General features: G+C 43.2%; 1 protein-coding gene across 1 annotated transcript in view; it reads left to right on the top strand.

Moving 5' to 3' along the window:
* Positions 1–22,845, top strand: part of LOC144597528 (cation channel sperm-associated auxiliary subunit beta-like) — a 67,541-nt gene extending 44,696 nt beyond the window's left edge. The window contains exons 19-20 of the mRNA XM_078407008.1: positions 20,654–20,690; positions 22,742–22,845. Of these exons, the coding sequence (XP_078263134.1) occupies positions 20,654–20,690; positions 22,742–22,845 (141 nt within the window). The remainder of the gene's footprint in view (positions 1–20,653; positions 20,691–22,741) is intronic.
* The last annotated feature ends 3,697 nt before the right edge of the window (positions 22,846–26,542 follow it).

Below are 26,542 nucleotides of genomic sequence, written 5' to 3'. Positions count from 1 at the left end.
GGGGAGAAGGGTAAGTGGGGAGAGGGGCGAGGGGAGAGAGGAGAGGGGAGGCACTGACCGTGGGTGGACGGTCCCGCTAACGGCGTCCATCTTGTTCGGTCGAGTGAGGAGAGAGATCCTGCGTGCCCTATGGTGACGTCATAGGCAGAGCACTTTGAAGAATTTGGTTAGAAATGAAATTAGAAATGAAATTTTGAAACTTTAAAATCTCTCTGGATTAAAAAATATAAGACCAATTTAAATAAAGGTGGTGCTAAAATTGTGGCGCTATTGTTTACCGTTTTGGCTGTAAGTCCACAGGTCTGCAACCAAAGTCAAAGTCAAAGTCAACTTTATTGTCAATTTTCAGTTAGTTTACACAGACAGAAAATCGAAATACAGTTTCCCACAATCCCGAGGAATAAAGTGCATTAAATTAAGTTAAAATTAAAAAGGCACAGCAAACAACAATCAATATAAAATATAGTCACTTCAATGAAAAAAAAGATGAAGATGAATATATTACAATAAAAAATAATGAACAGTAGTGCAAAGCCTGTCCATAGCAGCGTTAAAAAAAAATGTCTGGTGCTGGATGTGCGTGTGTGTGGGGTGTTAAAGTCCAGGTCCAATGGGGGCAGGGGAGAGAGGAGGGAGGGAGGGGAGAGAGTTCAGCATCCTGACAACCTGGTGGAAAAAACTGTTCTTTAGTCGGGTGGTGCTCGACCTCAGGCTGCGAAACCTTCTCCCTGAAGGCAGGAGGGTGAAGAGGCTGTTGGAGGGGTGGGAGGGGTCACCCACAATGCTCAATGCTTTGCGGGTGAGGCGGGTGGTGTAAAGGACCAGGAGTGTTGGGAGTGAGGCGCCAGTGATCCTCTCAGCAGTGTTCACTATGCGCTGCAGGGTCTTACGGCTGGAGGCTGTGCAGCTTCCGAACCACACAGTGATGCAGCTGCTGAGGATGCTCTCAATGGCGCCTCGGTAAAAAGTGTACATGATGGGTGTGGGGGCTCCCGCTCTCTTCAGTTTGCGGAGGAAGTAGAGGTGCTGCTGGGCTTTCTTGGCGATGGACGTGGTGTTGTTGCTCCAGGAGAGATCCTCGGTGATGTTCACCCCCAGGAATTTGGTGCTGCTCACCTGCTCCACAGCAGCACCATTGATGGTCAGTGGGTGGGGGTGTTGGGTGTGCGTTCTCCTGAAGTCGACAACAATCTCCTTTGTTTTCTCCACATTCAGGAAGAGATTGTTGTCTGTGCACCATGCGGCCAGCTGGTTCACCTCCTTCCTGTAGTGGGTCTCGTCGTTGTTGCTGATGAGACCCACCACGGTTGTGTCGTCCGCAAACTTGACGAAGTGGTTGGAGCTGTGGGTGGGTGTGCAGTCGTGGGTCAGCAAGGTGAAGAGCAGGGGGCTTAGCACACATCCTTATGGGGCCCCCGTACTCAGCGTGATGGTGTCCGATGTGTTGCTGCCGACCCATACAGACTGGGGTCTGGCAGTGAGGAAGTCCAGCAGCCAGTTGCAGAGAAGGGGGCTGAGGCCCAGATTTGTTAGTTTACAAACCAGCTGCTGGGGGATGATGGTGTTGAATGCTGAGCTAAAGTCTATGAACAGCATCCTAACATATGAGTTTTTAATGTCCATGTGGGTGAGGGCTGGGTGTAGAGCAGAGGAGATGGCATCCTCAGTGAACCGCTTAGCTCGATATGCAAACTGAAACGGGTCCAGGGAGGGGGGGAGGTTGGATCTGATCTGCTTCATGACCAGCCTCTCGAAGCACTTCATGATGGTTGAAGTCAGCGCTACAGGGCGGTAGTCGTTGAAGCAGGATGGAGAAGACTTCTTGGGCACAGGTATGATGGTGGTTTCTTTGAAGCACGAGGGAACAACAGCCTGGCTCAGGGAGATGTTGAAGATGTCTGTGAGGACATCTGTGAGCTCAGCTGCGCAGTCTTTTAGCACACGACCAAGAATGTTGTCAGGTCCAGAAGCTTTTCGGGTGTTAATCCTTAACAGTGTGCTCCTCACACTGCCTGGAGACAGACAAATAGTCTGGTCGTTGGGGGGGGGAGTTGTTTTCTGCGCAGGTGTGTTGCTCTGTGCTTCAAAGCGTGCGAAGAAGCCGTTGAGGTCGTTCAGGAGAGAGGTGTCACTGTCACAGGTCTGTGGTAAGGGTTTGTAGTCCGTGATAGTCCTAATACCCTTCCACAGGCTCCGTGTGTCTCTGCTGTCACTGAAGTGGGCTGTGATGCGCCGGGTGTAGTGTTGTTTGGCTTTCCTGATGCCATTGGAAAGGTTGGCCCTGGCTGCTCTGAGACCGGCTGGATTGCCCTCTCTGAAGGCAACGTTGCGGACCCTCAGCAGCCCATGGACCTCCCCTGTCAGCCATGGCTTCTGGTTAGCCCGGATGGTGATGGCTCTGGTGTGGGTCACATCGTCAATGCATTTGGTGATGTAGCCTGTAACTGTCTCTGTGTATTCCTGAATGTTGGTTGTGTTGTTGTATGTTGCTGCCTGCTTGAACATGTTCCAGTCTGTAGTCTCAAAGCAGTTTTGGAGTGCAGCTGTGCTGTCCTCTGACCACACACGTACCTCTTTTGAAACCGGTTTGGTGACTTTCACCCGGGGTCTGTATGCCGGTTTCAGCAGAACGGTGAGGTGATCAGAGGCCGATGTGGGGGAGGGGGGAAGCCTTGTATGCTCCTTTGATGGTCGTGTAAACAAGGTCCAAGGTGTTGTTTTCTCGTGTTGGGAAATCAACATGCTGGTATATTTTAGGCATGACAGTTTTTAGGTTAGCATGGTTGAAGTCCCCAGCTACGATGAGAAAGCCATCTGGGTGTGCTGTCTGCTGCTCAGAGATGGCCCGGTACAGTTCACAGAGTGCCTCCTCTCTGTCCTTGTTGTTGGAACTGGGAGGGATGTAAACAGCGACTAACAGGATAGCTGTTAGCTCCCTCGGGAGGTAGAAAGGCCGGCACTTCACAAACATAAACTCCGCCAGCGGTGAACAGTGTTTGTAGACCAACACAGCGTCCTGACACCAAGCATCACTGATGTAAACAATCACACCGCCACCGCGAGTCTTCCCCCCGCTAACCGTAGCTCTGTCCGATCGGTAGCATGTTAGCCGGTCGAGCTGAACAGCGGAGTCCGGGATGTTGTCATTAAGCCATGTTTCCGTGAAAACGTAAACACAGCATTCCCTCACCTCACGCTGGGTCGACCGGAGAAGTCTTATAGTGTCCATTTTATTGTCCAGTGAGCGTACATTAGCCATTAGCATGCTCGGAATAGATGGTCTGTGTGGGCTAGCCGCTAGCCTAGCCCGGATGCCTCCACGCTTACCCCTCTTCTGCTTCCTCTCACACCGCCTGCGGCATCTCCTCTCACACCGCCTGCGGCGTCTCCTCTCAAATTTCAAATTTTCAGAGAGATATATATACATATGCATACAGATATATATATATTTATACACACACACACATATACATATATATATATATATATATATATATATATATATATATATACATACATATATGTGTGTACTAGACCAAGTGGACCCATTGGGCCCATTTCTCGTAGAGGGGGAGCAGGGAAGGGGAGAGGGTGTCACTGAGTGAACCGTGGACCCAAAGCCTCTCCTGTATTGGTATTGTATTAGCACCCTCAACCCCCCCACCCAACCCCCTTATCCCCCCCTCCTCCCCCCACTGACCCACTCCATCCCCCCTACCCATCCCCACTTGCCCCTTCCCTGCCCCCACCATTTGCCCCTCCCCTGCCTGCACCCCCACTCCCCCCAGCCCTGCCTCCACCCCCATTCCCCCATCCCCACCCCTATTCCCCCCTCCCCATCCCTATTCCCCCTCCCCATCCCTATTCCCCCTTCCGCCCAACTCGTCACACCTCCCTCCCCTCCCCCCACTCTCCCTGCGCGCACCACACACTGCCCCACACCCCCAATCTTCCCTCCTCACCACCCCCACTTTCCCCAACCCCCATTCTTCCCTCCTCCGCATCCCACCCCACCCTGCCCTCCTCCCCAGCCCCATTCTCTGAGAGAGAGAGAGATAAATTATTATGTTGTTCGCTCCTTGAAATAATCCACTGTTTCTCTCTGGTGCTGCAATGGTAACATTTTGCAGCCAAACACATATCGTTTCCTTCTTAGTCAGTGAAAATCTGTTGTCAAAGTTCTAAGCCCAAGTATCTGGGTCAGGGGAGTGGGTGTGCTGAAGGGATAGTTGAACCTGGTGTTGCTCTTCCTCGAAAGCTGGCAATTCAATTGTATTTATTGATATCTTGAATATTTCCTTCAGTTTTAGGAAGTCATGATCAGCAAGGTCAGAGAAGGAGTGAGTTGGAGAATTAAAATTACTTGAATCATAATATAAGAGTCATACTTGCAAACTAAAATAAGATATTTAGAAGACCGATCACCCAGTCTCTGTTTGGTTTGCCCAGTTATGCAAGTGCTGGATACATTGGTTAATACCATCAAAAACTATTATGTCAATTGGAAAAAGTATTTGGGCGATTGATGAGAATGGAGATGGTGAAATGTGATTCACCATATTTCCTGTAGTTGCAAGGGAAGACTCCACCGCTGGAAGTGACAGACATGGGTTTTATTGAGGAAACAGTCCCCCTTTGGTGCTGAAAAGGGAGGAGAATTGAACACTAATTTGGTGGAGGCACCATGCTGAAGCTTAGGGTGGCTGGTGGGGTGAAAGGGAGATTAAAGAGCACTACATCACATTTCTGGGGGAAGAGCAAAGGAAATAGTAAGACAGAAAATACAGCAAATGGAAAAGAATCTGTGGTAGAGGAAGCCATTTTACAAAAACCTACCCATAATGATTGATAAGCGCAACTTATTTTCCATTCTAGATATCTTTCTCATGAGTGTTATGTATTATATTTGGCTTCCTATTGTAATTTTAGTAATCTTTTACTTTTAAAAGCTGTTCATCCTATCTTCCACATTGCAACTAATACCAAATGACAGTGCATTTTTTGTAGACATGGAGAAAGGTGCCCAGAGGCACACACACACCAGTTCAAGCGACAATATTGGCTGCTGTATATTCATCTAGTTTTTAACTTTTTAAGAGATGCCGGTAAACCATACTAGCATACACTGTCACAAAAAAAAGCATTGGGTGATATTTCAGGTCGAGACCCTTCTTCAAAAGCATTGCCTATTAATATAAACTTGCATGGTTTTACACTCATCTTGTTTGTCAATGAGGCAATTTATAAATATACTGCAATTGTGTTTTGAATTATGTCACCACCTCTGTTTTTAAAAGGTTTACAGGGTTTCATACCCAGGCCATGATTTGGAACTCTCCCTTTTTCTGAGGAACTTAAAAGAGAAAGATCGGAAATTAACCTCTCCATTCTTTATTATACTCAAAGAAATCAACCAACGAACGGACTGGGGAGCGATAAGTAAGTGTAACATACGCACATCGATTACAATTTTGACATAGATCAAGAATTTAAAAAGCTGCAAATCTGCAACATTGGGACATTGAGTTTATTATTGTCATGTGCACCAAGGAACAGTGAAAAGCTTTTTAATGTGTGCCATCCAGACAAAGAAAAAAACTATACATGTTTACAATCAAGCCCTTCACAGTGCACAGATAAAGGGTTCGACATTTAGTGCAAAGTAAAGTCTGATCATTTCCAATTAAAGATTGTTCAAATATCTCCAATGAGATAGATGGGATTCCAGGACTGCACACTAGCTGATGAGAGACCTTGCCGCAGCAGTATGAAGTGTAGATGGAAGGCAACGTGAAGTCTAGAGGTTACAGTTGTACCAGATGTTGATGGGGCCTTTCTCAATAACGCCTGATTGCATTAGGCCATGGAGACTTATTCATCTTGCTATCCTCAGTGTCCTTCTCCTTTGGTAAAGTACTCATTCAGTACCTTAACCACTTCCTCTCGCCCCATCGATTGAAATGAAACATAAAAACAGGAAATAAGCTGCAGATCTATGGATGCTGGCAAACGTAAACCAAAAATACTTAACACTCAAGAGGATAGGTAGCATGTGTGTGAAAAGCAACAGAACTAATGTTTCAGGTCTGATGAAGGATCTCTTCCCTAGCCTCCCACAAACTTCAAATTATTTGTTTGATGAATGCATATTGCACGAGGATTTCAACTTAATATCCTATACAATTTGTACATGCACAAGGCAGTGTTTACTATGCCATCAATTGTCTAAGCATAATTGAAATTTGCAATATTGGGCCAATGGCTAAAATAGTTACTGGCACTGTGCTGCAGCAAACCAATTAGTGTGCACTAGGATCTAGGCCTATATATACATTGAAACATTGAATCAATTTTGGAGAAAATGCTATATTTACCTCTCAGATAAATAATTGGGGAATGCTGAAAGAAGTGGTAGATTCTGGATTCTGGCAAGATGTCTCTTTATTACGTTTGTGCTCAGAAAATAGACACATAGAAAAATTAGTTGAAATTCCATTTAGAGCAACACAAAAAATTATTTTAATCATTCCAGTAGCTATCTGCTTCAATTATGAATGTCTTCGATTGTGGAAAGTATGTAATGATGTTTGTTGGTAAGTGTAGATTTTCTCCCTTCATCATGTTGGAGGACCACAGTGGACATCAATTTCACAACTTAGAATTCTCTAACAGAAGAGAAGTGTCTTCCAGATTGTTCCAACTGAGGAAAGCACACAGACCACATGCAATATGGAAAGGGTCATCGATTCAGTCATAATAAAACTTAACCAAAGGGGAGATCGAGAACTACTCCCCAAAAGTAAATTATGAAATTGGAAGTGAAGATTTGTTGTTCTATCCACTTGTGGACATTGCAAAGGCATATTATATTACAGGAGATAGCACAGATGTCCAACTGAAAATATGATCAATTGAAGAGTGCTACTGAATATGGAGAATGCAGTTGAAATGAGTGTGTGAAAAAAAATGTTACAGCTGAATCTCTAATTTATATCTGGAAAAAGGTTTGAACTAAAGCAGTTGGTATATTTAATGTGATTTATTTTGTTTTGTCTAGGTACTCTACTTAATCCAAGCTTTTCTAAAATAAAATATTTCTATAAAAATGTTTACATCATGCACAACCCAGACAAAATGGCTGTTAACTTATTTGTAAGTAATAATTTTGACAGTAAATCTACAAGATAAGATTATATTAGAAAGATAGACACAAAGTACTGGAGTAACTCGGCAGGTCTGGCTGCATCTCTGGCGAAAAAGGATGGGTGACATTTGGGATCGGGACCCCACTTCAGATCCAAAACGTCACCCATTCTTTTTCTTCAGAGATGCTACCTGACCCATTAAGTTACTCCAGCACTTTTGGTATAAGCCAGCATCTGCAGTACCTTGTTTCTAAATTTTATATTCGAATTCCATTGTTCAAATCCTTCAGAAACTGATATCACTGAAAACTGTTTTCTTTAAACTTATTCCTTTTTTTATCATTTATTAATGGTTTTCAATATGTTGGTATTGCTGGCTACCCCCCCCCCCCCCCCCCATTATAGTCCAGCAGTAATTGGGCTTGAGAAAGTACCACAACAGAATTTGCGCTAGCTCGTAACTGTTGGAGCAAGTGACAGAATGGATAGAATTTCCAGCCAGTCATACAAATGTTTTCAAAGTACTGCATGGTTGGAAGTGAGGTGGATTAAAAATGCACCAAAATTCCCAAATCAGTAATCAATGGAGATTTGGACATGGTAGTGGGTGTGAAGGAGTAGGGGTATTATTGTTAAAGGAATTTGCAGGAATGAAAGAGGATATCTTAGTGGCCATGTGGGTAGAGAAATAAAATGGGAGGGATATCTTTGGCAGAATCATATTGCAAGCCTCCCAACAGTCAATAGAAGGCATAGGAATTGTCTTGTAGTCAAATCATAGAGATTTGTAATTGGTTTGTAATAGGGGGTACATCATTTCCCCCAATATTAACTGGGACTATCTTAGTTGAAATGAGCATATAGGATGTAATTTTTAAACTGCTTGCAGAAGAGCTTTTTGTGCTGGATAGGACAATGCCAGATCTAAATCAGGACCTTGAAGCTGACCAACTGCATGAGGTGGACAAGCACTCTGGGAACAAATACCATAACTTAGCACAATACAAAGCAGTTATGCAAAAGAATAAGGGTAGCCTGGAATGTATGTGGCTGCATCGTGAGAAAATTGATTTCAATATCATAGGAGAAGACTGAAGAACAGCTACTTGCAAGTAAATTTACATGAAGACTGGGAGTCTGTTAAAAATGAAATAGTGGGAGTTCAGGGCCAGCCTGTTCCCATAAAGGTGAAGTGTGCGCACTACAGTCTAAGCCACCCTGAATGTCAAGGGTTTGATGAAGAAAGGAAATATACAGGAGTCCCTTTAAGAATATAAATGGGGTTGAGGATGGGGGGAGGGGGTAAGAGGGTAACGTCTGATATTAAGTAAGGAGTTCCCTCGGGAGCTGATACTTAGGAGGCATTCTAAGATTCAGAACGTATTGTCTCCAAAGGCTTCTTCCAATTTCTGCAATTAGTTGCGAATGTGTGGGAGCCGGATTTATATTTAACGTTTGGTGGTTGCTGTTAGTGTGACTGTCATTTCTATTTCAAAATTTGACAGAATAAACTTTAAATCACAAATTCTTTTTTCTGCAAGTAGGGTTCTGAATTGTACCATTTCAGAGTAACAATCATTCCTGGAGTGTCTCTCTGTGAATTGGTTACTGAACTTCAGGTAGTACCACTTGCATTTAGTTGTTTCTAATAGACATTGTTAAAAGGATAAATTTATTAAGAAAGAAGGTCTCTTAATCCAAAATTGTAATACTGGTTTAGAAATATAAAACTGGATTTTTAAAAATTGACATAGACATTTGGTTTACTATTTGTGTGCTATCTGTTTGGGATCCCCTCCCAGTTACATTATTCAAGTAGAATTACTGAGAGTTAGTATTTAGTCACATTCTATTATAAACATAAATGTGTTATTTATGCTGATCAGCTTCCTTTATAGATTTGCATCTGCAGTCCTTTGCATCTCCTTTAAATTGCTGGTCATGAACAAATCAGGCATTTTTGATAAGCAGGTTCTTTTTGCAAGTTTTTGCAGCTGTTTGTAAGGGGCAAAACCTCTAGTCATCAAAGGCACATAAATCAACAGTGGGCTTGGTAATGGAGACTTTCAGCCTTTGAGATCTTCATGTTCCTGGCATTGTTACAGGTAGAGATATAAATAGTAGCTGGTATAGCCAAGGAGAAGCAGCAAAACACTGGCCTTCCTCGGTGTGGAGAATTATCAAAAGCTGTATTCGATTCAGTCCAGTTCTGATGAAAATCACATTGGTCTTGTTTTACTGAATGTTTCCAGGTCATAAACCATTTAAACAAGTTTCTCACATACTTTTGGTCAATCTCACATATTTTATTTTTCGCACAAAATCATTACAAACCCCATGGTAAATCCAATTGAATGTCCTCTCCCTTCTTTGGACCTTGAGAATTGCGTCAGAGAAGGTCATTCAGCTCATCGTGTCTGTGCAGGCCTTTTGTATGTTGGTACAGCTGATCTTTGCCTGTTATTTTTCTTTAGCCCTGTGAAATGCATCTCTTTCAGTAATTATTCAATTACATATAGTATTTCACAAGTATTTTCTCCGACAGTCTGATACCATCCTGCTCAATGTTTACTGCCTTTTCCTGTCGATACAGTTTAAGTTTGTAGCATGTAATTGAAAAAAAAACTAGTATCCAATCAATTTTTGTTGCAATTCTTTGACACACCAAGGCCTGCTTTGATTTTGATTAACCATGTGAAACACTATTCACCCTTCCATGAATAAGGAAGGGTGAATAGATGCACCCTTATTTATCCCAACTTCTCCCAACAGAAATAAAACCAAGGAGGACTGTACAGTGGGTAAAAGAATCATTGCATATGGTCACATAATTTTCAAATTATAATTCTCCCCCCCCCTTCTTTTTAATTAGCAATTAACATTTATTCTGAAACTTTTTATAATTTCTTCTCAGTTCTCAAAATTATGTGGAAGAAAAGAGATTGACTGGAAGCTGCATATAAAGTCAGATCAGAGTTGAGCCAAGACACATTGGAAATTTATGCAATACTTAACTTTAACCAGAAAGTCAAATTGAGCCCATTGATAGCCAAATGCAATTTTGTTATTATCATAGAGGCTGCAGACCTTGTATATCAGCAAAAGTGTCACAAGAAAAAATCCATTTTGTAAAATGAGTTTTTCAGTTAGAATTTGCATAGAATTAGATCTCAGTTACAGAGAAGTGACATGAAAATTATGTCTTTTGAAACAGCAGTTTGGTGATGGTATGGAATCTGATGATTTTGACAGTGCTGTCATGGAATTGTATTATTTTTTTTAAATGAGGCTTTGGTTTCTCTTGACATTTAAAATATATCAAGTAATAACAAACAAAGAATTTATCGCACTTGCATTTACTGTAACAAATTTAATATATAATGCATTGTTCAAGTTAGAAATATTCTTTAAGTTTAAAATATTAATCAGCATTTCCTGTGATTGTGCATTGATACATGTTTCACTTTATACTTACCCAAGCTAAAGGAGAGTAATTCCTGTTTTCCTCATTTTACATTTATATGTTCAATGAAGGAAACACAAGAAACCATTTAAGGGCAGCACGGTGGTGCAGCGGTAGAGTTGCTGCCTTACAGCGTTTATAGCGCCAGAGACCCGGGTTCAATCCTGACTACAGGTGCTGTCTGTACAGAGTTTGTACGTTCTCCCCGTGACCATGTGGGTTTTCTCCGAGATCTTCAGTTTCCTCACACAGTCCAAAGACGTACAAACTTGTAGGTTAATTGGCTTGGTGTAAATGTAAAGTGTCCCTAGTGTGTGTAGGATAGTGTTAATGTGCGGGGATCACTGTGTTAATGTACGGGGATCGCTGGTCGACGCGGACTCGGTGGGCCGAAGGGTCTGTTTCCGTGCTGTATCTCTAAACTAAACCATATTTCATAATTAATAGCAAAACAACAACATGCTTTGTTGGCCTCAAAGAAAGCAATTCTGAAAGATCTTGTGATCTTTGGTAGTCTGTAGCATGAGTGTTTCATTGACGATTTGTATCAGGCAGGAATTGAACAAGGTCCCTGACATCCTGCATTAAATCACATCAACATTATTCTTACAGGCAAATTAAAAAGGAAAAGGCATATTTTAATTATTATTAACATAAAGAATGCCAATTAAAGATTCTGTCATACACAAATAATGAAGGCCGAATATGAAATATCAATTTTGAGAGATAGAATTTTGAGAGATGCATTTAGAACATAAAATAGCACAGCATGGGAACAATACCTGTCTCAAACATGATGCCAAATTAAATTAATCCCACCTGTTTGCACCTGGTCTCTCTTCCCTCCATTGCCTGCCTGGTGTATTTATCTTTCCAAATGGCATAGGAGAACAGCATAGACTCATTAAGTGTATACTAGCTTCCAATGCCTTCTCATCAATCCCATTCCCTCACATTTCCCCAAAACATTCTCTCACGTTTCTAAATTCCTCCCAATTTTTCTACCACCCACCTACACAAAGGTAATTTCTAGCAGCCAAAAAACCTGCAAACCTGCATTCCAAAAATATTCCCAGTTGAAAAATTAAGGTGTTTGATAAAATTAAAGTTTTGAAGAAAAAGCTAAAATATTTTAAATGATAAATTAAATTATTAAAGGAATTTGCAGGATCACACCATTTAAAAAAAATGTTCTTACAGGAATTGTTTGTGGTGAGTTTGTCAGCAGTCAATTGTGGGCATTTGAAATCCTTTCCCAATACTTTGTAATAGATAAATTTTAAACAGCTTTCTTTTCAAGAAGATTTGTGCAGCATTATGCCCTCTCATGCTTCAGTCAATATTTCAGAAGTTTGCTTCAAAACTTAAATTTTGCTGAGCTAAATTAAATTGTAATTTCTAAAAATATATATTTTTCCCATTTACCTGTTTAAATGTTTTGTATTTGTGGTTTGAGCATGCGCTATTTCAAAATCATTTTAATGCTAAAAGCATACATTCTGATCATAATATTATTTGCTGGTATATTTAATTTTCTAAATTTTCTTTTCAGATTTATGTTGATGACCCACCAATGCCATATCCATTCCACTATTTAGTCAGTATGGTAACTGCCATCATTCTTGGAGCCATGATCATGATTTATTTCTTTTTACAACGTATCCACTGCATTCACACCAATAAATGTCATTGTTGGAAGCTTCTCAAAATAAATCTATTGTCACACAAGAGGCTATTTAAAGGCAAATAAAATTTTAATTTAAAGATGCAATTTTTCAATTTATTTTCATTTGGAAGGTCCAAGCGGCAATCGTAGACTTGAGCATTTCCATCTTCAAGATCAGATTCAGGTCAAATTCCGTGAGAATGCCTCGGTCTAGTACAGACAGTTGTCTATCACAGATCAACTGGGAAATAAATTGACATGAAGGACATGGACAAAAAAAAACACAATAAAGTTATTTTACCAACCTGTCCCTGCTGCATATCTGCTCTCTGATAAAGGTACACAAGACTCTGGAAAATGTGAATTCATCTCTTACTGAGGGCAGACAGACTACCATTGCTGGAATCTAATAAATAAGGAAAGCGATAATGGGAATCTTTAGAGGAGGGATGAAGGGCAAATGAGACCAGAACCAGATGTGGAGGGAGAGGAGCCAGTAGGTAAGATTTGTTGGCGCTAGCTGTCAGAGCCACACAGCATGGAAACAGCCCTTTCAGTACAATTATTCACGCTGACCAAGTAAGCATTCTAGGCTAGGCAATTTGCCTAACATCCTTCTAAACCCTTCCTATCCATTTCATGGCTAGCCTCTGAATGAAAAAGTTACCCCCAAGATCCCTCTTGTCTCTCCCCTCCTACCCTAAGCCTACCCCCTCTAGGGGGCTGGGGCTCCTAAGAGCGTCCATGGTATCATCTTTGATTTATACTGAGAGACAAATCAAAAAAGATCATAGCATACATAAATACAATCAAGCCAACTAAAGTACAATCGCTCGAGCAAAAGGAAAGATATTGAGTACAGAATAGTTCCCAGCATTGTAGCGCATCAGTTCCAAAGACAAAGTCCAATATTTGTAATGGGGTAGAGGTGATTTGAACAGTCGAGTCATAGCCATACAGCATGGATACAGGGCCTTCGGCCCAACGTGCCCACACCGACCAACATGTCCTATCTATACTAGACCCACATGTCTGCGTTTGGCCTCTATTCCTCCAAACTTGTCCTATCCGTGCTCTGTCCAATCCACCCATCATAGTTTGAGGTCCAGAGTCCAAATTAAGTATCAAACCTGGTGATTTGCTGGCTGTGAGGTTTGGGTGGTGGTTTTCCCGAAGATTTTGGTGGTGCAAGGTGGGGGAATGATATGCTTTGATTTACTGCTCATTCTTTTTTTCAATGAGAGTTATCATTTGATGATACCAGGTTTCCTTTCACTATCATTTACATTCCATTTCATGCAGAGATTAAACTTGGCAATTAAAGAGGCAACTCTTAAAATGACATTGTTGCAACAAAGTAAAACGTTGACGTGGGAGAGGCAAGTTACTTCTCTGTGACATTGAAAGTTCCAGTGGATCTGGCTTGAGTAAGTCTTAAGAAGTGAACTTTCATACCTCATGATTAGAGTACAAAGCTGAATGCCATCCCCTCCCTGTGAAAACAAACCAACACTTCCATGGTAACATCCTTGTTTAGACCTAGCCTAAATAAGATCGGATCTGACTTCAAATGGCAGAAGTTTGCTCACATTCAATGTATTAAATAATAGTTACTTATCTTGGATAGAACTAGACTAGTTAAGACTTAAAAAGACATTTGATATCAGAGTTGGTCTCTGCTAGGATTCCGCGTTGCAACCTTACTTGAGTTTGAGTTTAGTTTATTGTATTGTATTGAGAAGCTTTTGCTGCGTGCTAACCAGTCAGCGAAAAGACAATACACGATTACAATTGAGCAATTCACTGTGTACAGATACACGATAAAGGGAATAATTTGAATAATGCTTCATGCAAGATAAAGGCCGATCAAAGATAGCCTGAGAGGGTCGCCAATGAGGTGGATACGTAGCTCAGGACTACTCTCTAGTTGTTGGTAAGGATTAGTTTAGTTTAGAGATAAAGTGCGGAAAGAGGCTGTTTGGCCCACCGGATCTGCACCGGACCCCATACATGAACACTATTCTACACACACTAATAAGCAGGACAATTTACAATAATACCAAGCCAATTAGCGTACAAACCTGTACATCTTAAGGAGTGTAGGAGGAAACAGGAAATCCTGGAGAAAACCCACATAGCTCACAGAGAGAATATACAACTCCATACAGACAAGCACTCGTAATCAGAATCAGGATCTTAAGGGATTGGACAGGCTAGATGCAGGACAAATGTTCCCGATGTTGGGGGAGCCCAGAACCAGGGATCACAGTTTAAGAATAAGGGGTAGGCCATTTAGTACTGAGATGAGAAAAAAAACATTTTCACACAGAGAGTTGTGAATCTGGAATTCTCTGCCACGGAAGTCAGTGGAGAACAGCTCACTGGATATATTCAAGCGAGAGTTAGATTTAGCTCTTAGGGCTGACCAGCTATGATCATATTGAATGGTGGTGCTAGCTCAAATGGCCTACTCCTGCACCTATTTTTTATGTTCCCATGTTTCTATGAACCCGGGTCTCTGGCGCTGTAAGGCAACAACTCTACCACAGCGTCCCCATGCTGCCCTTGAATGGTTCAGTTGCCTGATAACAAATGGGAAGAAGTAGTTTAATCCTGAAGTAGCCTTTTAAACTTGTTTTCTGAACAAAAGAACCGCCACATTGTATGCTACCATCAGGCAATACAAGGTTTTGCAAGCTTCAATTTCCTGCATGTTAATATTTTGGATGTTGACCAGTCTTGGGCCCAACACATTGATAAAATCATGAAAAATTGACACCAGTGTTGCACAGGTTGAACATATAATGTACTGGAAGCCACTTAATTGTCCTGAGGCAAAATAAAATTAAAGTAATAGTACAAATAATAAGGTAACTGTTATATCATATCATATCATATATATACAGCCGGAAACAGGCCTTTTCGGCCCTCCAAGTCCGTGCCGCCCAGCGATCCCCGTACGTTAACACTATCCTACACCCACTAGGGACAATTTTTTTTACATTTTACCCAGCCAATTAACCTACATAACCAGACAATGTTGCTCGTTGTCAGGCCAATGCGAACAGTGGGATCTGTTTTCCAATATGAAGATTGAGGTTGTATTACACCAATGGGCCCCAACATCAATTTTCACTTGGGTCTGAAAAGGTGAATGAGCAAATTCTTAAATCAGAATAGTTATATCTCTGGTTTACTTTGGTTACTTCCTCTGTAGAGTCCAGGGACCCAGACGGGCAAGAAAGAAAGATCATTTATTTGGCTCTTGCCTCATCCCACAAAATGTTTACAAAGATTTTCCTTTCTTCTTGAGTTATTGAGCCTTCCTTCTTGTCTGTACGAAGGAAATTCAGTGTGTGGTCAATGACTCTTACAGATACACAACTACAGGATCAGGATGCATCACAGCTTGGTATGGAAACTCCTCTGCCCAATATTGCAAGAAATTGTAGAGAGTTGTGCATGCGGCCAACCCCATCACACAAACCAGCCTCCCCCCCAGCCCACAATCAACTCCATCTGTATTGTGCATAGCCTCTGGAAAGTAGCCGACATAATCGAGGTCCACTCGACTTATCTTCTCCCTTTGGGCAGAAGGCACAAAAACTTGAAAACACGTATCACCAGATTCAAGAACAGCTTCTTCCCCGCTGCTATGAAAATCTTGGGACAGACCTCTCATTTGCCAATGTGTAGGAAAATAACTGCAGATGTTGGATCAAATCGAAGGTAGACACAAAATGCTGGAGTAACTCAGCGGGTCAGGCAGCATAACTTCAGATAGTTCCTCTGTCCCTCTCTTTCCCCATCCCCCTTCCCAGTTCTCCCACTGTCTTTCTGCCTCCTACTACATCCTATTTTTGTCCCGCCCCCTCCCCTGACATCAGTCTGAAGAAGGGTCTCGGCCCTAAACGTCACCCATTCCTTCTCTCCTGAGATGCTGCCTGACCCGCTGAGTTACTCCAGCATTTTGTGTCTACCTCTCATTTGCCAATGATGGTTTTCCGATCTCCAGTTTACCTCATTGTGACCCTTGCACTTTTATCTGCACTTTCGTGTAGTTCTACCACTGCATTCTGCACGCTATTTCCTTTCTCTTTTTGCACCTTCTGTTATACGATATACTTCAAACTGGCTTGTATATCGTACTTGTCACCTGATCGATAGGTCAAGATAGCGCCCAGCCCAGGCGACTGTGTGGTAGTCACAGAAGCGGATCTACAATCACACATTACAATCGCTCCACACTCTACACTGCGGATGGCTCGATTGCAATCATGTATTGTCTTTCCGCTCTCTACTTAGCACGCAACAAAAGCTTTTCACTGTACCTCAGCACACGTGACAATAAACTAAACTGAATCTGAAATTACCACCTCTCGGATCACAATCACTCCTCTCAGAATCACCATGTGCTCAATAAATATGACAAATATAAACTCTTTGTTCCTCACCTTAGTTTTTGTTATATACTGTATGTCCATTGACTGGTTAAAACCTTCATTGGCAGCTGAAAGTTATTTACATTCTTCGCGTTTTTGCTTTGAGAATTATTTTTTTATCGTCAACTAGTTCGTCAGCCTTAGTGGTCAGAATCATCCTGCAACTTCCAAAGTTTCCCCTCGAGTCGGTTGGTAAACAGTGGGCTTAGTTCTCGTCCATAACACAACTGCATGCGCAGTAAGTGAAGTGAAGTAACAATGCTGTGAAATTTACAAAGAAGAAAAGGTCTGAGCTATTTGATTTGGTCATGCACATCCTGGAAGCCACAGCAGGGCCTTAGTTACTCACACAAAGAAGAGAAAGAGCCAGTTCATAGGAATTTCAGCAGCTGGTGTGCTCATCTTATTGGAAAACTGTGAGGATTACCAATGCAACCCTCAAAAGTAGAAGGCTGTTGCCAATTGAAGTCGGGCATCACCATTCTTTCTAATGAAATACTGCTGGTCTTGGCGGGGTGGGGCCATTGCCCCTGCTTCTCATTTTTTTGTGAAGGAAGAAGGAACATATTGAATACTTTAAGGGCCTGTCCCACAGGCGATTTTAAGGCGACTGCCGGCGACTAGGCTCGGTGCTGGGACCGCAGCTATTTATAATATACATTAATGACTTGGATGAAGGGATTAAAAGTACCATTAGCAAATTTGCAGATGATACAAAGCTGGGTGGTAGTGTGAACTGTGAAGAAGATGCTATGAGGTTGTGGGGTGACTTGGACAGGTTGTGTGAGTGGGCGGATGCATGGCAGATGCAGTTTAATGCGGATAAGTGTGAGGTTATCCACTTTGGTGGTAAGAATAAGAAGGCAGATTATTATCTGAATGGTGTCAAGTTAGGAAAAGGGGACGTACAACGAGATCTGGGTGTCCTAGTGCATCAGTCACTGAAAGGAAGCATGCAGGTACAGCAGGCAGTGAAGAAAGCCAATGGAATGTTGGCCTTCATAACAAGAGGAGTTGGGTATAGGAGCAAAGAGGTCCTTCTGCAGTTGTATAGGGCCCTAGTGAGACCGCATCTGGAGTACTGTGTGCAGTTTTGGTCTCCAAATTTGAGGAAGGATATTGTTGCTATTGAGGGCATGCAGCATAGGTTTACTAGGTTCATTCCCAGAATGGCGGGACTGTCATATGTTGAAAGACTGGAGCGTCTAGGCTTGTATACACTGGAATTTAGGATGAGAGGGGATCTTATCGAAACGTATAAGATTATTAAGGGGTTGGACACGTTAGAGGCAGGAAACATGTTCCCAATGTTGGGGGAGTCCAGAACCAGGGGCCACAGTTTAAGAATAAGGGGTAGGCCATTTAGAACGGGGATGAGGAAAATCTTTTTCAGTCGGGGAGTTGTAAATCTGTGGAATTTACTAGTGGAGGCCAATTCTCTGAAGGCATTCAAGAGAGAGCTAGATAGAGCTCTTAAGGATAGCGGAGTCAGGGGGTATGGGGAAAAGGCAGGAACGGGGTACTGATTGAGAATGATCAGCCATGATCACATTGAATGGTGGTGCTGGCTCGAAGGGCCGAATGGCCTACTCCTGCATCTATTGTCTATTGTCTATTGACTAGGCCGTCGCCGAACGTTTGCCGGGGTGTCGCGGGCATGATCATATCATATCATATCATATATATACAGCCGGAAACAGGCCTTTTCGGCCCTCCAAGTCCGTGCCGCCCAGTGATCCCCGTACATTAACACTATCCTACACCCACTAGGGACAATTTTTACATTTGCCCAGCCAATTAACCTACATACCTGTACGTCTTTGGAGTGTGGGAGGAAACCGAAGATCTCGGAGTAAACCCACGCAGGTCACGGGGAGAACGTACAAACTCCTTACAGTGCAGCACCCGTAGTCAGGATCGAACCTGAGTCTCCGGCGCTGCATTCGCTGTAAAGCAGCAACTCTACCGCTGCGCTACCGTGCCGCCCTTTCGTGAGGAGTCTTCAATGAATCGTAGCGGATCGCGGCACGTCGCGGAAAAAAATACCAGATAGAAATTTCTCTGCGACAGCTGGCTTGTCGCCAGGTATTGCAGCTTATTGCGGACGCTGTCGCATGCTATGCCCAGGTTTGCTAGGTTGTCACGGATGCATTTAGAAGCACGTAATATTAAATTAAGAAAAGGCATTTGAAGATACTAGAAGATAGTTTTGTTTAACCAATTTATTTACCATCAGGACATTTGACAGGTCGATTGGAGGCAACAGTTTGACGGTCAGGTAAGCGTGGGAATTTCGCAATGTTTCCAAAGACGGTGTAATCTCTTAGCCAGGTGCTAGTTTCACAAAAAAAGTAACTTGTATCGACCTGACTCGGCATTGTTGTGGTCATTGTCGTGGGGTAAAAGAAAATTTCGGCAATCTGCTACGACTTTGACAGTCGCCTTAAAAATCGCGTAACTGGGACAGGCCCTTTAGTAACTTTGTCTGCACCCTCCCTTTACACGGCAAATCTTTGCAAGCTTGTGCACTGTACGCAAAACAAAGAGTTTCACTGTATCAAATGCACGTGACAATAAAGTATCAATTAATCAATCATTCGTAGCAAAATCATGAACCCAAGACTGAAGAAGGGTCTCGACCTGAAACGTCACGCATTCCTTCTCTCCAGAGATGCTGCCTGTCCCGCTGGAGTTACTCCAACTTTTTGTGTCTACCTACTGAAGAGCAATAGTCGTTTTCTCAAAAGAGAGGTCTAGAACTTTAACAAGCTCTCGGTATTGCAAAGTGCTTCACAGTCAGTAATGCATGCTTGAAGTGCACTGACACTTCAAACATACAAAAACCACAGGTGATTTGCATCTGGCAAGATCCCACAAACAGTGGCATTATCATTGGTTTGTGAGTAGTTCAGTTTAGAGATACTGCGCGGAAACAGGCCCTTCAGCCCACTGAGCCTAGGTAGACCATCGATCACCCATTCACACTAGTTCCTCGATATCCTACATTCGCATCCTACACACCAGGGGCAGTCTTTACAGAAGCCATTTAACCTACAATCCTGCAAGTTTTTGGGATGCGAGAGGAAACCGGAGTACCTGGAGAAAACCCACGCGGCTTCAGGGACAACGTACAAACTCCATACAGACAGCACGCATAGTCAGGATCAAACCCGGGTCTCTGGCGCTGTGAGATAGCAACTTTACAGCAGCCTTGAAATATTTCTTCTCGCCCCTGACATGACTTTAAGCTGTGTGTTGGTGAGCCACCACCACGGGCAAGTCATCTCACCTTGAGAGCCTTTATTCACAAAATGCTGCAATAACTCAGCAGGTCAGGCAGCATCTCAGGAGAGAAGGAATGGGCGACGTTTCGGGTCGAGACCCTTCTTCAGACTGAAGAAGGGTCTCGACCCGAAACATTGCCCATTCCTTCTCTCCTGAGATGCTGCCTGACCTGCTGAGTTACTCCAGCATTTTGTGAATAAATACTTTCTATTTGTACCAGCATCTGCAGTTATTTTCTTATATCATCACCTCGAGAGCCTTCTCTGCATTTGTCGAATCTCACTCTGGAAGACAAAATATTTATAAGGCAGAGATGGACAAATTCGTGATTAGAACGGGTGTCAAGGGTTATAGGGAGGAGGCAGGAAAATGGGATTAGGAGGCAGAGATCAGCCACGATGGAATGGCGGAGTAGACTTGATGGGCCAAATGGCCTACTTCTATTCCTATAACGTGAACTTGGAGTCACGCGAGTGAGATATTGTACACTGGCTGTATTCAAGACCGCAAGTGTGTTTAGAAATAAGGAGCAAATCACCAAGACAGGAAATTTAAACTTTATCCCTCCATATGGTTCTACTTTCATCTAAGTAGTAGATATCTGCAAACTGACATTGCAATATTTGTTCTAAATACATCTGTTATATTTCAGGTGGAGTATCCTGATGAAGAGTTCAATAAACTTTTAAGTGAGAATTTTACAGCGTAATTACATCAAGATAATTGAGATCAGGAGATATATCTGCCCTTCATGGACACCTGGTAGAGCTAGTTGTTCTCGAGCCAAATATATTTCATCACAGAACTTAATTAGATTTGTTTTAATGCTTCATTTCAATAATACCTTCTGGATTGAATTTCCAGCCAGTAAAGTAAACACAGGGAGAAAACTCCATTGTGCAAAACAGGGGCTCGGTGTAACTTGAGATCACAGACGCAGAGAGTTTACACATTTGTTGTTCCAAATGTAATTAATGTTTTTCAATTCAGAGGCGCATATGAAAAAAAAATCATGTCCTTGACGCAAAACGTAGAAGAATTTAAGCTGGCAGGTGAAGTCGGAGTTTGGCACAACTTAATGTTTACCATTGATGCAAATACCGCTGCAATATCCTTTGGGGAATGCAAGTGCTTATTAAAGTCAATTCAAAGGAGATTTAAAAACAAAAATCCCCTGCAATTACTTTCTTGCAGTGGTGGAATTCAAATGGTGAAGTCAACTAATCCTGTACCTATCAGAATGACATCTGGACAATTGACATTGTCCCGAAACGTCACCCATTCCTTTTCTCCAGAGATGCTGCCTGACCCGCTGAGTTAATCCAGCATTTTGCTGGAACAAGGGGCCACAGTTTAAGAATAAGGGGTAGGCCATTTAGAACTGAGATGAGGAAAAACTTTTTCAGTCAGAGAGTTGTGAATCTGTGGAATTCTCTGCCTCAGAAGGAAGCGGAGGCCAATTCTCTGAATGCATTCAAGAGAGAGCTAGATAGAGCTCTAAAGGATAGTGGAGTCAGGGGGTATGGGGAGAAGGCAGGAACGGGGTACTGATTGAGAATGATCAGCCATGATCACATTGAATGGCGGTGCGTACAGGCTCGAAGGGCCGAATGGCCTCCTCCTGCACCTATTGTCTATTGTGTCTATCTTCGACATTTGGACAAAAATTGTCCCTAGTATGTGTCGGATAGTGTTAATGCAATGGGACCGCTGGTTGGTGCGGACTCGGTGGGCCGAAGGGCCTGTTTCCCTTCTAAACTAAACTAATTCTTCTCCCTGGCACAATGCCAGTAGACAGATCAATCCGTCACCATCAGTAAAGGCAACGAGTCACATCAAGGTAATGCTGGCAGTGAGGCCGCATCAGTTGCCCACGGCTACCAAACCAGTCACGGCACTGGCACTGAGGCCTAAACCGTAGGCCTCTGGAGAACGATGACAACAACTAATGGAGCCTCTCCCCTCATCCTGACACGTACGTACAAGGGGTGGGGGGGGGGGGGGGGAACGTCACAGCATCGATGAGCTTTTAGGCCGGTGGCTGTGGGGGAAGCTGCTCAACTAATTCTTCAGTCTAAATACAAACCTTCATAGACACAAGCATGCAGTTAATGGCAGCTCCCACTCCTTGGTAACCAGCAATGCTATCAAATCTCAATGCTCAAGATATCACTCCCTCAATCACACAAACCAACCTCCCTTCCATTGACAACTCACGCTGCCTCAGCAAGGCCAGCAGCATAATCAAGGACAAGTTGCACGCTGGCCACTCCCTCTTCTCCACTCTCCCACTGGGCAAGAGGTACAGAAGCATGAAAATGCGAACCTCCAGATTATGGGAGAGTTTCTTCCCAGCTGTCATCAGGCACCTGAACCATCCTACCAACAACTATAAAACAGTCTTGAGCTACTATCTACCTCATTGGAGAGCTTCGGACTATCTTTGATCAAACTTTACCTTGCATTAAACGTTATTCACGTTAGTCCCTTTATCATGTATCTGTACACTGTGAATGGCTCGATTGTAATCATGTGTTGTCTTTCCGTTGACTGGTCATGGTTTTAACTGTACTTCAGTACAGGTGACAATAAACTAAACTCAACCCAAGAAAATAACAAGAGATGAATCCTTTCCTTTACAGTTTCTAAATCGCAGGGGACTCTCTGCTGTGCAGTCACCAGGAGACTGAGAAGTAAGGCACAATTCTGCACTTACTTTCTGAATTGATCCTGTGAACAGGATGTTTTGAGTCATCATCTCTGTGCGAGAGCATTCCAGGCAAGTGCTTTTATCTGAAGGTCAAACTGCAAACTGTCACATATCTCCATGACGACAGACTTTGAAAAACTGGGCCTGTGAATACATTGCTATTCAGGCAGATCTAGATCTATGTCCAACCATCTGTCTAACCCTCCCCCCCCCCCCCCCCCACCCCTTTTCCAGCATTCTTCCTTCCTCCCCCCCCCCCCACCCCCATTACAATCAGTCTGAAGAAAGGTCCCGACCAGAAACGTCACTGATCCATGTTCTCCAGAGATGCTGCCTGACCCGTTGAGTTACTCCAGCACTTTGTGTCCTTTTGCTTCACTAATGTGACACCCATTAATTGAGACACTCAGCAACACCTGGTTAGAGAATGCGCTCTGTGTAGAACACACTTTCTGGACTTTGGAAGGTATTTGAGCAGTCTGGAGGCAGCTCCAGGCCATCCCAGTCAGATGCGGAAACAGGCCCTTTGGACCCCCAACCAGCGATCCCCGCACATTAACACTAAACTACACACACTAGAGACAAGTTACATTGACACCAAACCAATTAACCTACAAACCTGCACGTCTTTGTAGTTGTGGGAGGAAACTGAAGATCTCGGAGAAAACCCACGCAGGTCACGGGGAGAACGTACAAACTCCGTGCAGACAGCACCCGTAGTCAGGATGGAACCCGGGTCTCTGATATCAGCAGAAACTCACTTTGAATGCAAGGGGGAACTGCTCTTCCGAGTAATTGTTGAAAAGAACTTCAATGGTTCAATGTGTGTGTGGGAAGGAACTGCAGATGCTGACTTATACCGAAGATCGACACAAATGCTGGAGTAACTCAGCAGGTCAGGCAACATCTCTGGAGAAAAGAAATAGGGGACGTTTCGGGTTTGATGTCAGGTCTCGACCCGAAACGTCAACTATTCCTTTTCTCCAGAGATGCTGTCTGACCCTCTGAGTTGCTGCAGCCTTTGTGTCATTCAATGGCTTCTTTATTATCACATGTACCAATGATCAATGAAAAACTTTGGGTAGTAATGATTAGTGCTAAATAAGCACTTTTTTACAGTAAAATTCCTTCTAATGACTAAAAACTAATTTTGACACTTTCAAGACGATGATAAAATAATAAAGTATGTATTTTTGTGTGATTCATTTCCTCACTGTTACGTATTAGTATGGTAAATATCACCAAAGTGGTTCTATCTTTTTAAAATCTAACTTGAGCAGTAACATTCAAAGAAGCTTTCCATTGTACCTTGGTGCACGTGACAATAGACAATAGGTGCAGGAGTAGGCCATTCAGCCCTTCGAGCCAGCACCGCCATTCAATGCGATCATGGCTGATCACTCTCAATCAGTACCCCGTTCCTGCCTTCTCCCCATACCCCCTCACTCCGCTATCCTTAAGAGCTCTATCCAGCTCTCTCTTGAAACAATCCAACAAACTGGCCTCCACTGCCTTCTGAGGCAGAGAATTCCACACCTTCACCACTCTCTGGCTGAAAAAGTTCTTCCTCATCTCCGTTCTAAATGGCCTACCCCTTATTCTTAAACTGTGGCCCCTTGTCCTGGAGCTTCTGGAAACTCAAACTCAGAAAAAGAAAAGCATTTTCAATAGTATGGTGTTCATGGTTAATATTCAATAATACCGCACAGTGGCGCAGCGGTAGAGTTGCTGCCTTACAGCGCCAGAGACCCGGGTTCGATCCCGACTACGGGTGTTGCCTGTACGGAGTTTATACTTTCTCCCCGTGACCGTGTGGGTTTTCTCTGAGATCTTTGGTTTCCTCCCGCACTCCAAACACGTACAGGTTTGTAGGTTGATTGGCTTGGTATAACTGTAAATAGTCCCTGGTGTGTGTAGGATAGTGTTAATGTGCGGGGATCGCTGGTCGGCGCGAACTTGGTGGGCCGAAGGGCCTGTTTCTGTGCTGTATCTCTAAAACTAAAATAGTTTACACAAAACTATTTTGTTTAGATTTGTTGTGAATGTGAATGAGAATTTCTAGCCTCAAGTGTGCTCTTTTAGTAACAACAGCCAGTTACTCCAATCACAGACCTTGTGTTAGTCTGTCCATTTCTAATAGCATCACAAGAAGGGTGTAGTCTTTACAAAAAGCAGTCAACTTTAGGGAGGCTGTTTTCACCCAGGCTGCTATCCCATTTCCTATCAATTGCCAACATAAACAAACTCCAAGTGTGAATGAATACAATTCAAAATTTATTTCTCATTAAGTAATTAAACACTGAGATTCATACTGGGCAAGATCAACATATACAGAGGTATATTTTTCCCAGAAACTTATAAGGTGCTATAAGATAAACTTCAAAACTTACCAGATTCTATCAATGATGGCACAGATGAAATCAATTGCAATGCAGCCTTGGACCTTTAAAGCCTTAAGTACCAACTCTCAATTAGATTATCACTCTATTAACATGGGTTCCCACAAGCCGAATTAAACACTCCTGCTGAAATGTGAAACGAGGGAATGTGTATAGTAAGTGACTTGAGAGATTGCCTTCTGTGGTAATGGAACGGAGCAACAAAGTTAGTGAATGGGAGGGGGGGTCATTTTAATGGAAAGGGGGCAGGTGGGGTTGTCATTTTCGTGGTGGTTAGGACCAAAGATGCCAGCAATTACGCTTTGAAATGTTCCATCGAAGAATGTTGTAAAGGAATTGAATCATTTACATCGACTGTTGAAATGCATGAAGTTAACAAGTCTGAAGAAGGGTCTCGACCCGAAACGTCACCCATTCCTTCCCTCCGGAGATGCTGCCCTTCCCGCTGAGTCACTCCAGCCTTTTGCAACTATCCCCAGTTGTAATCTTTGTCATTGCCAGCCTTAAAGTGCACCAATCCTAACTCCTGCCTGCATTCATCCTGGGGCCAGAGTTCACCCTTGTGTTTGTGCCCGTCCTAAAATGGGACTCTCCCTCCCTCCAATGTCGAGAAAACTCCAAAGCTGAAGTGAATGTTGGGGGTGGGGTGGGTGGGGGGGGGGGGAATCACAGAAGCAGTGTGTAAAACGAAAGCATATTTAGGTTGTCAAACAAAACATTGACTTTAACAGACAGGAGGATTAGATAGTGCAGACTTGGTACCTAGGCAGCAAAAGGAAACAAACAGGGAACTGCGATAATTCCAATCACTAATGCCAGGCGCCCAAGAGACACAATGGAGCCGAACAAGGTGAACTTGCCCATCCACGTCATCGCTCGAGCAAATATTGGACAACGGTGGAGGAATTTCATGATCCAGATTGTTTGAAAAATGATTTAAACCCGTGCTGATTGGAGGGGAGTGGAGGGAGCAGGGGGGAGAGAATGGTAAAGGAAGATTTCACCCACGACTCCCGGGGTACACAGTAAATGACAAGGCTCTTGGAAACATTGATGGATGGAGGGATCTCGGGATGCAAGTCCATAGCTCCCTGAAAGTGGGAAAGGCAGTGGACAGGGTAGTATCTGAAGAAGTAGGTAGTAGGGTCTCAACCTGAAACGTCACCCATTCCTTCAATCCAGAGATGCTGCCTGTCCCGCTGAGTTACTCCAGCATTTTGTGTCTATTTAGGTTAGTAACAAGAGTGCGTGGGATACATGGCTTTATCAGTTGGGCAAACTGTAGAAACGAGGAACTGCAGGTGCTAGTTGATACCAAAAATAGACAGACACAGAGTGCTGATGGAGTAAAGGAGGGTCCCAAACCAAAATGTCACGCATCCTTTTTCTCCAGAGATGCTACTTGACCTGCAGAGTTACTCCAGCACTTTGT

This window comes from Rhinoraja longicauda, chromosome 10 (assembly GCF_053455715.1).
Source record: "Rhinoraja longicauda isolate Sanriku21f chromosome 10, sRhiLon1.1, whole genome shotgun sequence".
Taxonomy (NCBI): Eukaryota; Metazoa; Chordata; class Chondrichthyes; order Rajiformes; family Arhynchobatidae; genus Rhinoraja; species Rhinoraja longicauda.
Note: the sequence above shows the minus strand (reverse complement) of the source record. Positions and strands in the feature narration are given on the sequence as shown.